Genomic DNA, 10,541 nt, shown 5'->3' with positions numbered 1-10,541 from the left:
ATTATCGCTCCACTTTCGTCTGCCACTAGCTTCCCACTTAGCTACGAATATCTTTCCCCATAATCATCAAAGTTGTAGTCACGCTGCCATCGCTAAGTGAAGCTTCATGTGCGAGTGTGCAGTCAAGGCTGAGCCTGCCCCTGCCTCGTCTCGTTGGGGGGTTTTCTCCATGTTTTTAGCACGCATAAATCTCTCATTGCCACTCGCTGTGTGGTGTGCCTGCTGCTGTGCCGAGTGCGCTGCAAAGTGGATACGAATTTTAATGAATATGCGCTATATGGTCGTTGAGTCACCCCACACCCACCCACACACATCACATCCGACCAACATCCCTTTGAGCTCCTGGCATGCTGGCCATACAACTGCCGCTGCGAATGTTTCAATTTTACGTGCCACTGTTTAGTGGCAAAGGCTGATGTGCCTGCCTCTGGGCATCCTGCAAGCGAATCCTGGTTCGATTTTGATTTGGCTCGCGCTGGTAATGAGCCTGAAGAGAGTTTTATGGACGACGGATGCAGCAGCACCCGCAGCCGCAGCCGCAGCCGCGGGTTCGAGGCCCATAAAATTGATGGGCGCGTCTGTTGCGAGTGGGGTGGGCCATGGGGCTTGTGGACATATTATCTGCCATTTCCACTGTGTGTGTGTGTGTGTGTGTGTGTGTGTGTGTGTGTGTGTGTGTGGCAGTCTCATCAATTTGATGTCGTGCACATTTAATGTGGTGTCAAAGGGGAATGCATAAAAAACCAGCGACCAGGCAGGAGTAGAGCTTCAGCCATAAATTACTAATAAAAGCCGCGAAGTGTAGCTGCGGAATGGCGTGCCGGAAATGCGTTGGTCGCCATTCCGTGTGCCGCGCAACGAATGGCAGCGGATTTGAGGCGCCAAGAAATGTGCGGCTTGGCCTGGCCCATTGACACATTCGACACCTGACACTGACACATTTCGTGTGAGTTTAGTAAATAAACTGAGAGTAGATCTAAAACACAGATTGGAACTCCAAATTCTATGCTAAAATTCTATGATTCATGTCCAAGTATCTGCCACGCCTGGCACCATGGAGGGGGCGGCTGTCAGCGCGGTTGATGCCGCTGCGCCATGCCACCACGGACTGCGACAAGATCGCCCACACGACGGTGTCCATGAGTCGCAGCCTGCGCAAGACAACGCCCGCGGCCTATAAGATTCTGCGCAAGGCTGTGTCCAGAGTGGAGCAAATGATTTGCATGGGCCAACGCATCAGACTAAGCGAAAAGGAGCAGGCGGCCAACGCTGTCATTATGCGCGTGAAGAAGGAGGAAATAAAGCGAGGACTGCTCGATCCATCCAAGTTCTCGCCGGGGCAGCACATCTTTCAGACCCTCAAACACATTAGGAAGTCGCCGATCTTTCAGCTGCTCAAGAAAATGCCCAAAGGCGGCGTGTTGCATGCCCATGATACGGCACTGTGCAGCACGGAGTACCTCATTGAGTTGACGTACCGCGAGCACCTGTGGATCTGCACCACGGATGAGGGCTGCAGGGCGATTGCCTTTCGCTTTTCGCTGGAGAAACCCACCATTGAGACCCTGGAGCCCTGCAACTGGGAGCCAATGGAGGAGTTTCGGCAGCGACGCGGCGAGGAGAATGTCCGAAAGTATTTGCAGCGGCGCTTCAGCATGTATCCCTTCTCGAATTTCAAGTCGAACAACGAGGCGTGGACACACTTCATGGGCATCTTCATACTGCTCGATGGACTCCTCTGCTATGCGCCCGTGTGGGGCGATTACTACTACAATGCCCTGCAGGAGTTATACGAGGATGGGGTGCAATATCTCGAGCTGAGATCCTTGCTGCCGCCGCTCTACTGCATTGGTGGCGAGATGCTGACCACCAGGGATACGGTGGCCATCTACCAAGCCGAAATGGAACGCTTCAAAGCCTCGCATCCAGATTTCATTGGCTCTAAACTCATATACGCCCCGCTGCGTGGTGTGGAGCCCAAAGTGGTGGAGGAATATGTCAAAACGGCAGTGGAATTGAATGTAAGTTGTCTGCAGCGAGTTCCGGGATATCCACTTTTAATTATTTTCCGCAGAAAGAATTCCCCAACTTTATGATTGGCTTTGATCTGGTGGGCCAGGAGGAGCTGGGCCGCCCGCTCAATGACTTCGTGGAGCCGCTGCTGACGATGCCGGAGCACATTAACTTTTACTTCCATGCGGGCGAGACCAACTGGTTTGGCTCACCCATCGATGAGAATCTGATCGATGCCATATTGCTGGGCACGAAGCGGATTGGCCATGGCTATGCCCTGACCAAGCACCCGCTGTCCATGGAGCTTTGCCGCCTGCTCGACATTGCCGTTGAAGTGTGCCCAGTGTCCAACCAAGTGCTGCAGCTGGGCGTTGACTATCGCAATCATCCAGCGGCTCTAATGATAGCTGCCAATGTGCCGATTGTTATCTCCTCTGACGATCCATCCTTCTGGCGTGTGGCGCCCCTGTCGCATGACTTTTACTTTGCCTTCCTAGGCATAGCCCCAATGCAGGCGGATCTGCGTTTCCTCAAGTGCCTGGCCCTCAACTCGATCAAGTACAGCGCCCTCAAGGGCAAGGAGCAGCGGGAGGCGTACAGCAAGTGGCAGAAACTGTGGAACAAATGGATCGATGATGTCATCAAAAATTCAAAGTAGTTTTGGTTTTTTTTTGTTTTCATTAAATTTCTCGCATTTATTTGATGTGTATAATTCTGCTCTTTTTTTTTTTTTATTTGCTCAGCTCTGAGAATGCCAGCCAAGAGGTTTGACTTTAGTCCTGAAACTTACATCGATATTTCGTACAATTGATATGGCTATGGGTGTGTGTGTGTGTGTGTGTGTGTGGGTGTGGGTGTTGATAAGCTGCTTAAATCAGGCTGGGGATATGTATTCATTAGTTGATTCATTTACATTCATTTATTGTAGCCATCTAAATTCATTGTTAAAGCCCCCCTTCCATCCAGCGTACCCATCAAGCAGTGAGTCTTATACGTATAAGATTCGAATACAAGTGAGTATAAGTATAGCACAGTTAACAGTTACAACTTGAATGCACACAAATTAGCAGCTGCCTTGCAGAGCGTTTGACCCTCCCTCCTCTGACGGCAACTTAGACCAAAATACGCTTCTCTTGCAAAGGGAGTTCAAAGCCATTTACAATACATTTATTTAGGGTGTTTTCTTTTTATTTGTTTTAATTTAATATTACTAATTATGTGTATAAGTATGCTGGCATTATTACTTTTATTATAAGTATTATTTTAGGGGGGAATGCTCTTCAATTTGTTGCTTCTTATTTTTTGCTTGCAAAAATATTTGGAAATATTTGACTTGTGTTTGCTTGCTTGACGTTGCTTCGGTTTTCCTTTAACCCTAATCTTCCATTGACATACCTAAACTTACGGCCTCGATATGTTCAAATCCTAAGTATAACTTGCATCACCCTTACCGTACCTCCACTCTTTACACTCCAACCATCCTTCCATCCTTCCATCCTTCCATCCATCCTTTGGGAATGGTCTTTTGTTTTTATGTATCGCTATGCTGTACAAATCTTAAACTCTACTCTGCCCTAGCCCCTACAATCTGCTGATCCCGTTCCTACTCCACTTTAATCAGATATTTCTGATCCCTCGCCTTGCCTGCTCTACTTTTCCTCTATCGCAAATGAGTTTTATGTTGGGGCTATGTGTAATGTTGCCAATGTTGCTGCTGGTGTGACTGATGCTGCTCTTGTTCCTGTTGCTTTTGCTGCTTTTGTCGCATTTTTGCGGTCTTCCAACTGGTTTCGCCCACGCTCAATGGATAGGGTATTATGTCCGGCTGTTGTTCCGAGGACGAATTGTCTATTTCGTTGTGGTCCATATCCATGTTGGCCGCATCCTCCTCGTTGTTTTGGGTTTGCTCGTTTGGCTGGACATTATTTTCGTGGTTTTGTCGCTGCCGCTGCCGCTGCCGCTGCCTCGTCCCTGGTTTCTGTTGGCCCTCATTAATATGGTTTTTGTAATTGTTATAACCATATTTATTCGTGTTGGACATGTTGTCATGGGGCATGTTGCTGCTGATGTTGCCGCTGTCACCATTGCAATGCTGCGTAATGAGACATGAAATAAGCGAGCAAAAATGTGCGTTAAATTGGAATAGAAATTTCTGCATATTTAAGAGTCATTTCATTGCATTTTTGGCGCATAATAATTATGGTAAAATACAATTATGAAATAATTTGTGGCCTCTGGATGTAAATTTCAGGGGTTTCAATCATTTTACTATTAATAGTTGTGGCTTATGGGGAAGGTTTATTTATATATTTAGATTATTTTGCACTGTTTTCCAGTTAAAACCTTGGGAGCAGTGCAGATAAGACAACCACAAACAAAGAGCTAGATAAAGACAGACAAAGACAAAAACAAGAACTAGCAGAACGTTCGTTCAAATTCAAATGTATATATTTATATATATTTTTTATGCAGTTAATTCTTAACCGATAAGCCATAAAGTACCCCCAGAAAATGGCACCAGCCAGAATGGGCCATGGTCAATGCCAATGCCAAATAACCGCAAAAAGATAAGCCCTACAAAATGGGCAGCATAAAAAGCAGCACACCCCAGCTGTCCCTCAGCAAACATGACTGCCACTTGGAGCAAAAACAAGCACACAGCTCGCATTGTGATCATTGGAGCTGGTGCATCGGGCATTGCGGCTGCCACGCGCCTGCTGGAGCAGGGCTTTCGGCATGTGCAGCTGCTCGAGGCGGAGGACCGCATTGGGGGACGCATACACACGATTCCCTTTGCGGATAATGTCATCGATCTGGGTGCACAGTGGTGTCATGGGGAGCAGGGCAATGTGGTGTACCAGCGGGTAAAGGATTTGGATCTGCTGGAAAGGTCCGGCGATTCTGCCATGCACTTTGTTCGCTCAAACAAGGACACGCTTGGAGAGGATCAAGCCAAGGCGCTGCAGAACTTCATGGACACCTCCACCACAATTACTGATGCTGACTACGAGGGGTCCGTGGGTGATTACCTCACCCAGAAGTACTGGCAGAACTTCCCCAACATGGATCGCACCGTGGCCAAGGAGGCCCTGGACTGCATCAAGAAAATATTCTGCAGCTCTGAAGCCTGCGATCATCTCTTCGAGCTGTCGCCGCAAAACTTTTTGACCTTTGACGAGTGCGAGGGCGATCACAATCTGAACTGGCGGGACAAGGGCTTCAGGCAGTTCCTCCGAGTGCTGATGAATGTCCAGCAGGATCAGCATGAGGATTTGGGCACACTCAAGGGTCACGTGCTGCTCAACAAACGCATTGCGGAGATCAACTGGCAGGGCACCGAAGAGCTCCAGATTCGCTGTTGGAATGGTGAGATTATCACAGCGGATCACATCATCTGCACCGTCTCCCTGGGAGTGCTGAAGGAGCAGCACAAACAGCTCTTTGTACCCGCCCTACCAGCGGCAAAGGTTCGCGCCATCGAAGGACTTCGATTGGGCACAGTGGACAAGTTCCTGCTGGAGTTTGCCGAGCAGCCAATGCCGGAGAAAATGCTGAACTTCAGCTGCCTCTGGCTGGAGGCCGATCTGCAGGAGCTGCGTGGCACCGAACACTTTTGGCTGGAGGGAATATGCGGCTTTCATCGAGTTGCTCATCAACCGAGGCTGATAGAGGGCTGGATCATTGGATCGAGTGCACGCCACATGGAGACTCTCACGGAGGAGAAAGTGATCGAGGGCTTGCTCTGGCTCTTCCGTAAGTTCTTGCCCTTCGATGTGGCCCATCCGAAGCGCTTTCTGCGCACCCAGTGGCACTCCAATCCCAACTTCCGTGGCAGTTATAGTTATCAACCCACGTACGCGGATGAGCTGCGCACGGGTCGCTGGGACCTGCAGTTCCCACTGGCGACTGTCTCCGGCCGCCCTCGACTGCAATTCGCGGGTGAGGCGACCAGCAGGAAGCACTTCAGCACGGTGCATGGTGCCACAGAGACGGGCTGGCGTGAGGCGGATCGCCTGAATGAATTTTACAAAGTTAGAGCTTGAACATGGCTGGGGAAATGTCTTTGAATATGAACTGAAACTTTGCTAATCGAATAATGGCTTTGGAGGGTACAATAAGTTAGTCGGGCAATTGAGGCAAATGCGTTTTCATCTTTACCTCTGTATCCATTCACATTACCATAGCCATTCCCTTTTCCATTCCTATTCCCTTAAGCAAACACAAAGAAATACTTTGCCAGTCATAACAACCATTAACTGGACCATAACAGGGGCAAAACAGTAGGAGGAGCAGTGGGACGATGTGACTCTTTGGGCCAGGTGAATGTGTGTGTCCTTTGGTCAAACAAAGACTTGTTTAGCATTGTCACTCGGGGAGTCAGGACAGAGAGCACGCGGCTGGGGAGCTAAAAAACACGTATCCGGCTGGCTAGACACCAAAGCCGATGCCAACGACTGTCGCTGCTGCAGCGCATTAACCGACAGGCACATGGGGAGGCAGACACAAAGCTGCAGCAGCTGTGGCCAACTTGTAGAGGAGAGCCAGTTTTTTGTAGATTCCTTCAGCTGGAAGGGCGACAAAGTCGCATATGCAATTGGACTGCGGCGGCTGGGCGGGGATGGGACACAGAGGCGTTGACTACGACTATCAGGGACCACGGACCAAAGACCAGGGCGACATGCAAACAAACAAACAAAGTCGGACGGACCGAACTTGAATGGGTGTAAGGACCCAAATGGGCAGCCAGCAGCAAGAGTCACATCAGAGCACAGAAATTTAGGAATGTTCTGGCCCCGGTTTGGCATAAATTTGAATTTTCAACATGAACCAAAACCAAAGTGCTGCCTGCTGCTGCTGCTACTGCTCGGCAATTGTTGGTGGAGCAGCATTTTGCAGCACAATCGCATCGGCCAATGTTCCTGCTAGTCCTTGCCTCTGCTCTACGTACGATTGTTGTGGTTTCTGTGGCCCATGCCTGGGCTGCTGGTCCGCCCTTTCGCCCTGAGTTTTTTTGTTCCCTTGCCTTGCATTCAGATATGTGCTAAACTGATTTCTGCTTTCCATACGTATTGCTCTCGTAATCTGAACTTTTGCATGTGTGAGCAGACCCTACAGGCGGAGGCACCGCCCATCGTCGGGGATGCCGACTACTGAGTGAGTGTTTGTAAATGGCACCCGAAAAACAGGCGCAATTACAATGTTGTTTGGCTCCCCCACTCGCTGCAAATGAGTTGGTCAACATGGTTTGGCTTTTATTTGGCCTCGCTCCGCCTCTTCCCTCTTTGCCTCCTCTGCTGCTGCTAGCTCAAATGTTGTGATACGCAAAAGTTTTCCACTGAAACTGTTGAAATTTTAAAGCAGAAACCGTGCTCTAAGTAGTCCAATAAATGCGATAATCGATCCAGGTTTATCTTATCAAAGTCTGTATTCTGGTTGAATTTATGTAACTTTAAACATCGGAATACCTTTCAAATTTCTCCCTAATTCTATAGCACACATTTCACCACTCACAGCTGCGACATCCTTTGCCTGTAGTAAAAATTTAGACGCTCCGCCTCGCGCCAGCCCGTCTCCACGGCTCCATGCACGGTGGAGTAGTAATGCTTGTGGGTGGCCTCGCCGGCGAACTGCAGTCGCGGCCGACCGCCGACATCCAGCAGCGGCGACTCCAGATCCCAGGCGCCCGTGCGCAGCTCCTCCGTGTAGGTGGAGCGGAAGGTGTAGCTGCCGCGGAAGTTGGGATTCGCATGCCACTGGGTGCGCAGGAAGCGCTTAGGCTGGGGCACATTGAAGGGCAGGAATTTGTGGAAGAGCCAGAGCAAACCCTTGAGAACTTTCTCCTCCGTGAGGGTCTCCATGTGGCGTGCATGCGCTCCAATGATCCAACCCTGTAGAATGCGCGGCTGGTGCGAGACGGGATAGAAACCAAAGACGCTCTCCAGCCAGAAGAGCTCCGAGTCGCGCAGCTCCTCCAGATCCTCCTGCAGCCAGAGACAGTTGAAGCCGGGCCAGTCCTCGGGCAGGGGCGGAGCAGCAAACTCCAGGAAGAACTTGTCCACCGTTCCCAGCTTCAGGCCGTCAATGGCACGCACCTTTGGCGCTGGGAGGGCGGGCACAAAGAGCTGTTTGTGCTGCTCCTTCAGCACTCCCAGGGAGACGGTGCAGATGATGTGATCCGCTGTGATAATCTCACCATTCCAGCAGCGAATCGTCAGCTCATCGACGCCCTGCCAATTGATCTCCGCAATGCGTTTGTTGAGCAGCACGTGACCCTTGAGTATGCCCAAATCCTCAGGTTGATCGTCCTTTACTTTCATTAGAACTCTGAGGAACTGCTTGTAGCCCTTGTCCCGCCAGTTGAGCAGCAGTTCACCGTCACACAGCCAGTACTCCAGGTGTCCGCGGCCCGACACTTCGTAGAGATGATCCGCGGCCTCCACAGATGCCTCAAATTTGTGGAACACTTCGAGGAACTCCTCGGCAATGTTGCGATCGATGGGCGGCAGCTTGGCCACCTCTTGCCAGTACTTCATGTTCAGGTAGTCGCCCAGGGAGCCCTCGTAGGCCCCCAAGTCGGTCTGTCGCTCTGGAATGGAGTCGAAGGCGATTTTCTTTAGCTGATCCGCGATCGTCTCGGGCAGCACCTCCCCGTTGGAGCGCACGCACTTGAAGTTCTCGTAGTGGGGCTCCGTCACCTCCAGCAGCTTCTGGTCCATCACCTTCTGGTACACCACGTTGCCCTGTTCGCCGTGACACCACTGTGCACCCAAGTCCACAACATTATCCGCGAATGGAATCGTGTGAACGCGTCCGCCGATGCGGTCCTCTGCCTCGAGCAGCAGCACGTTCCGAAAGCCCTGCTCCAGCAGGCGCGTGGCTGCCGCTATGCCCGCTGAACCAGCACCCACAATGACGATGCGGGCGGTTTGTTTGGTTTTGCTGAGCATTCGAAGGGAGGAGGCACTCATCTCGTTTGTGGAGTGGGATGTAGTTATTGTTGGCTTCGTGGGCACACACCACCAGTTCTGCGTTGTCCAATGTTCGCGACTTTAATAAAAACTCTGCCAGCGGCTGGCGACCAAATTTAGTTTGCTCACTTTCACACGGTGACGGATAGTTCCCGCTCTCCCTCTCTTCCACGTTTCCATTCTCTCTCGCAAGGTGTATTTATTTCGGGTGAGTCATTTGCTTAGAGAACTCTCACGAAACACGCTGATATATATCAAGCAATAATTCCTAGAGAGAGCGCATGCTAGCATTACCCACCCTTCTTTTATGAAACTCAAGCTGCTCTCTTTCTCTCTCTCTCTCTCTCGCTTTCTGCTCATCTGTCTGTTTCTATTGATTCAGCTATCTCTGGCGCTCGCCTCTGCTTATTCGACGCTGCTGCGATAAGATCAAACTTGCCGATTATCGTAGGTTTCATTTTTCGTGAAACTCGTGTTAAGTTCATACAATAAAAACCCACACAGCAATTGTTAGGAGTACAATTAAGTTATCAGCAGTTTTTATCGGCCTGCAATATGAGCCGGCAGCAACAAGCGCAAAAACTAATAAATAAGAGACCAAAGCAACGGCCGACTCTCTCTCTCTCTCTTAAGTTACTCTCGCTCTTAAGCCAAGTGCGCGACGCTCCGTTACGTTTTGACATGAGAGTTTTTGGCTGTGTCTTTTCTGGCGTTATTTGGTATGTCATTTCAAATGTTTCTTTTATTTGTTTGTGTATTTTAATATTCCAGCAAATCGGGAGATTTATTTATGATTTTTAATAATTTAGGCGTAGAAAATGTTAGGAATTATTTACAAAGGAAAAAGTTGCCTCAGGAATTTTTAAATTTCGGATTTTTACCGATTAGGATATCAATCTGTTGTTGAATTCGAACTTCATTGCAACAAAATCCCATTCAGAGCTTAGCAATTGCAAAACAAATGCTTCACTTTAGGCAAAAGCCGAAAACAATCGCACAGATTCACTCCACTACGCCACACACTCACAATGGAGAATCGACTACATCCATTCGTATGCTGTACATTCATTCGTAACGCATGCAACAAAATGTTCTGTTCTGGCTGTTCCACTACCAAAAGCTACTGCCACTGCGGCAGCCGTACGAGTGAGAGGAGAGCCCCACTGCCTTTGATGAATGTATTCATAAAAATCCAATCATTGCAATTGCAGAGCGCACTCGCCAGCTAAAGCATTCGCATTCAAGATGAATACGCCGAAATAATGGGAAAACACAACAGACAGCTGGGTGCCGTGCCGCCAAACCACCTAACCACTGTGAATGGACCCACAGGTCCACCCATCCAAGCTGCTGCCTCCTGCCCTTTGTTTCCCTTCGCAGACGCAAACAAAAAATTGCAGCAATAATTTTTTTTCGTTTTTGCGGAAAACAAAAACATTTTTGTGCATAGAATGGGAAAATAACTAGAGTTGAGCCCAATGAGATTGAAGGAGCAACGACTGCGGATACACCCATTGAAGAAATGTGCACTGGGAGATTTCCAGCTAAGATATTGGTTGG

The 10,541-nt window shown here is 49.5% G+C and overlaps 4 protein-coding genes across 4 annotated transcripts in view; 2 read left to right on the top strand and 2 right to left on the bottom strand.

Moving 5' to 3' along the window:
* The first annotated feature begins 1,003 nt into the window (after positions 1–1,003).
* On the top strand, positions 1,004–2,707 carry LOC117587386 (adenosine deaminase 2). The gene is made up of 2 exons (XM_034278040.1): positions 1,004–2,021; positions 2,075–2,707. Exons 1-2 carry the CDS (start codon positions 1,026–1,028, stop codon positions 2,669–2,671), a joined length of 1,593 nt encoding a protein of 530 aa, XP_034133931.1. The 5' UTR covers positions 1,004–1,025; the 3' UTR covers positions 2,672–2,707.
* An 837-nt stretch (positions 2,708–3,544) lies between these two features.
* LOC117587387 (myb-like protein AA) overlaps positions 3,545–10,541 on the bottom strand; it is a 45,088-nt gene continuing 38,091 nt past the window's right edge. The window contains exon 10 of the mRNA XM_034278041.1: positions 3,545–4,105. Within this exon, the coding sequence (XP_034133932.1) occupies positions 3,701–4,105 (405 nt within the window). The 3' untranslated portion in view covers positions 3,545–3,700. The remainder of the gene's footprint in view (positions 4,106–10,541) is intronic.
* Positions 4,636–6,107, top strand: LOC117587389 (spermine oxidase-like). Its single transcript, XM_034278043.1, has one exon. The coding sequence runs from the start codon at positions 4,641–4,643 to the stop codon at positions 6,054–6,056; it is 1,416 nt and encodes a 471-aa protein (XP_034133934.1). The 5' UTR covers positions 4,636–4,640; the 3' UTR covers positions 6,057–6,107.
* Positions 7,420–9,072, bottom strand: LOC117587388 (spermine oxidase). The gene has a single exon (XM_034278042.1). It carries the CDS (start codon positions 8,979–8,981, stop codon positions 7,521–7,523), a length of 1,461 nt encoding a protein of 486 aa, XP_034133933.1. The 5' UTR covers positions 8,982–9,072; the 3' UTR covers positions 7,420–7,520.

Source organism: Drosophila guanche, unplaced genomic scaffold (genome assembly GCF_900245975.1).
Source record: "Drosophila guanche unplaced genomic scaffold, DGUA_6, whole genome shotgun sequence".
Lineage (NCBI taxonomy): Eukaryota > Metazoa > Arthropoda > Insecta > Diptera > Drosophilidae > Drosophila > Drosophila guanche.
The sequence above is the reverse complement of the archived record's forward strand: the minus strand, read 5'-3'. Positions and strand labels throughout refer to the sequence as shown.

Excerpts from the sequence above, each read along its gene's own strand:
- LOC117587388 (XM_034278042.1), bottom strand. The coding sequence starts at position 8,981 with ATGAGTGCCTCCTCCCTTCGAATGCTCAGCAAAACCAAACAAACCGCC.
- LOC117587386 (XM_034278040.1), top strand. The coding sequence starts at position 1,026 with ATGTCCAAGTATCTGCCACGCCTGGCACCATGGAGGGGGCGGCTGTCA. Across the intron at positions 2,022-2,074 it reads AAACGGCAGTGGAATTGAAT|AAAGAATTCCCCAACTTTAT; the intron begins GTAAGTTGTCTG and ends TATTTTCCGCAG.
- LOC117587389 (XM_034278043.1), top strand. The coding sequence starts at position 4,641 with ATGACTGCCACTTGGAGCAAAAACAAGCACACAGCTCGCATTGTGATC.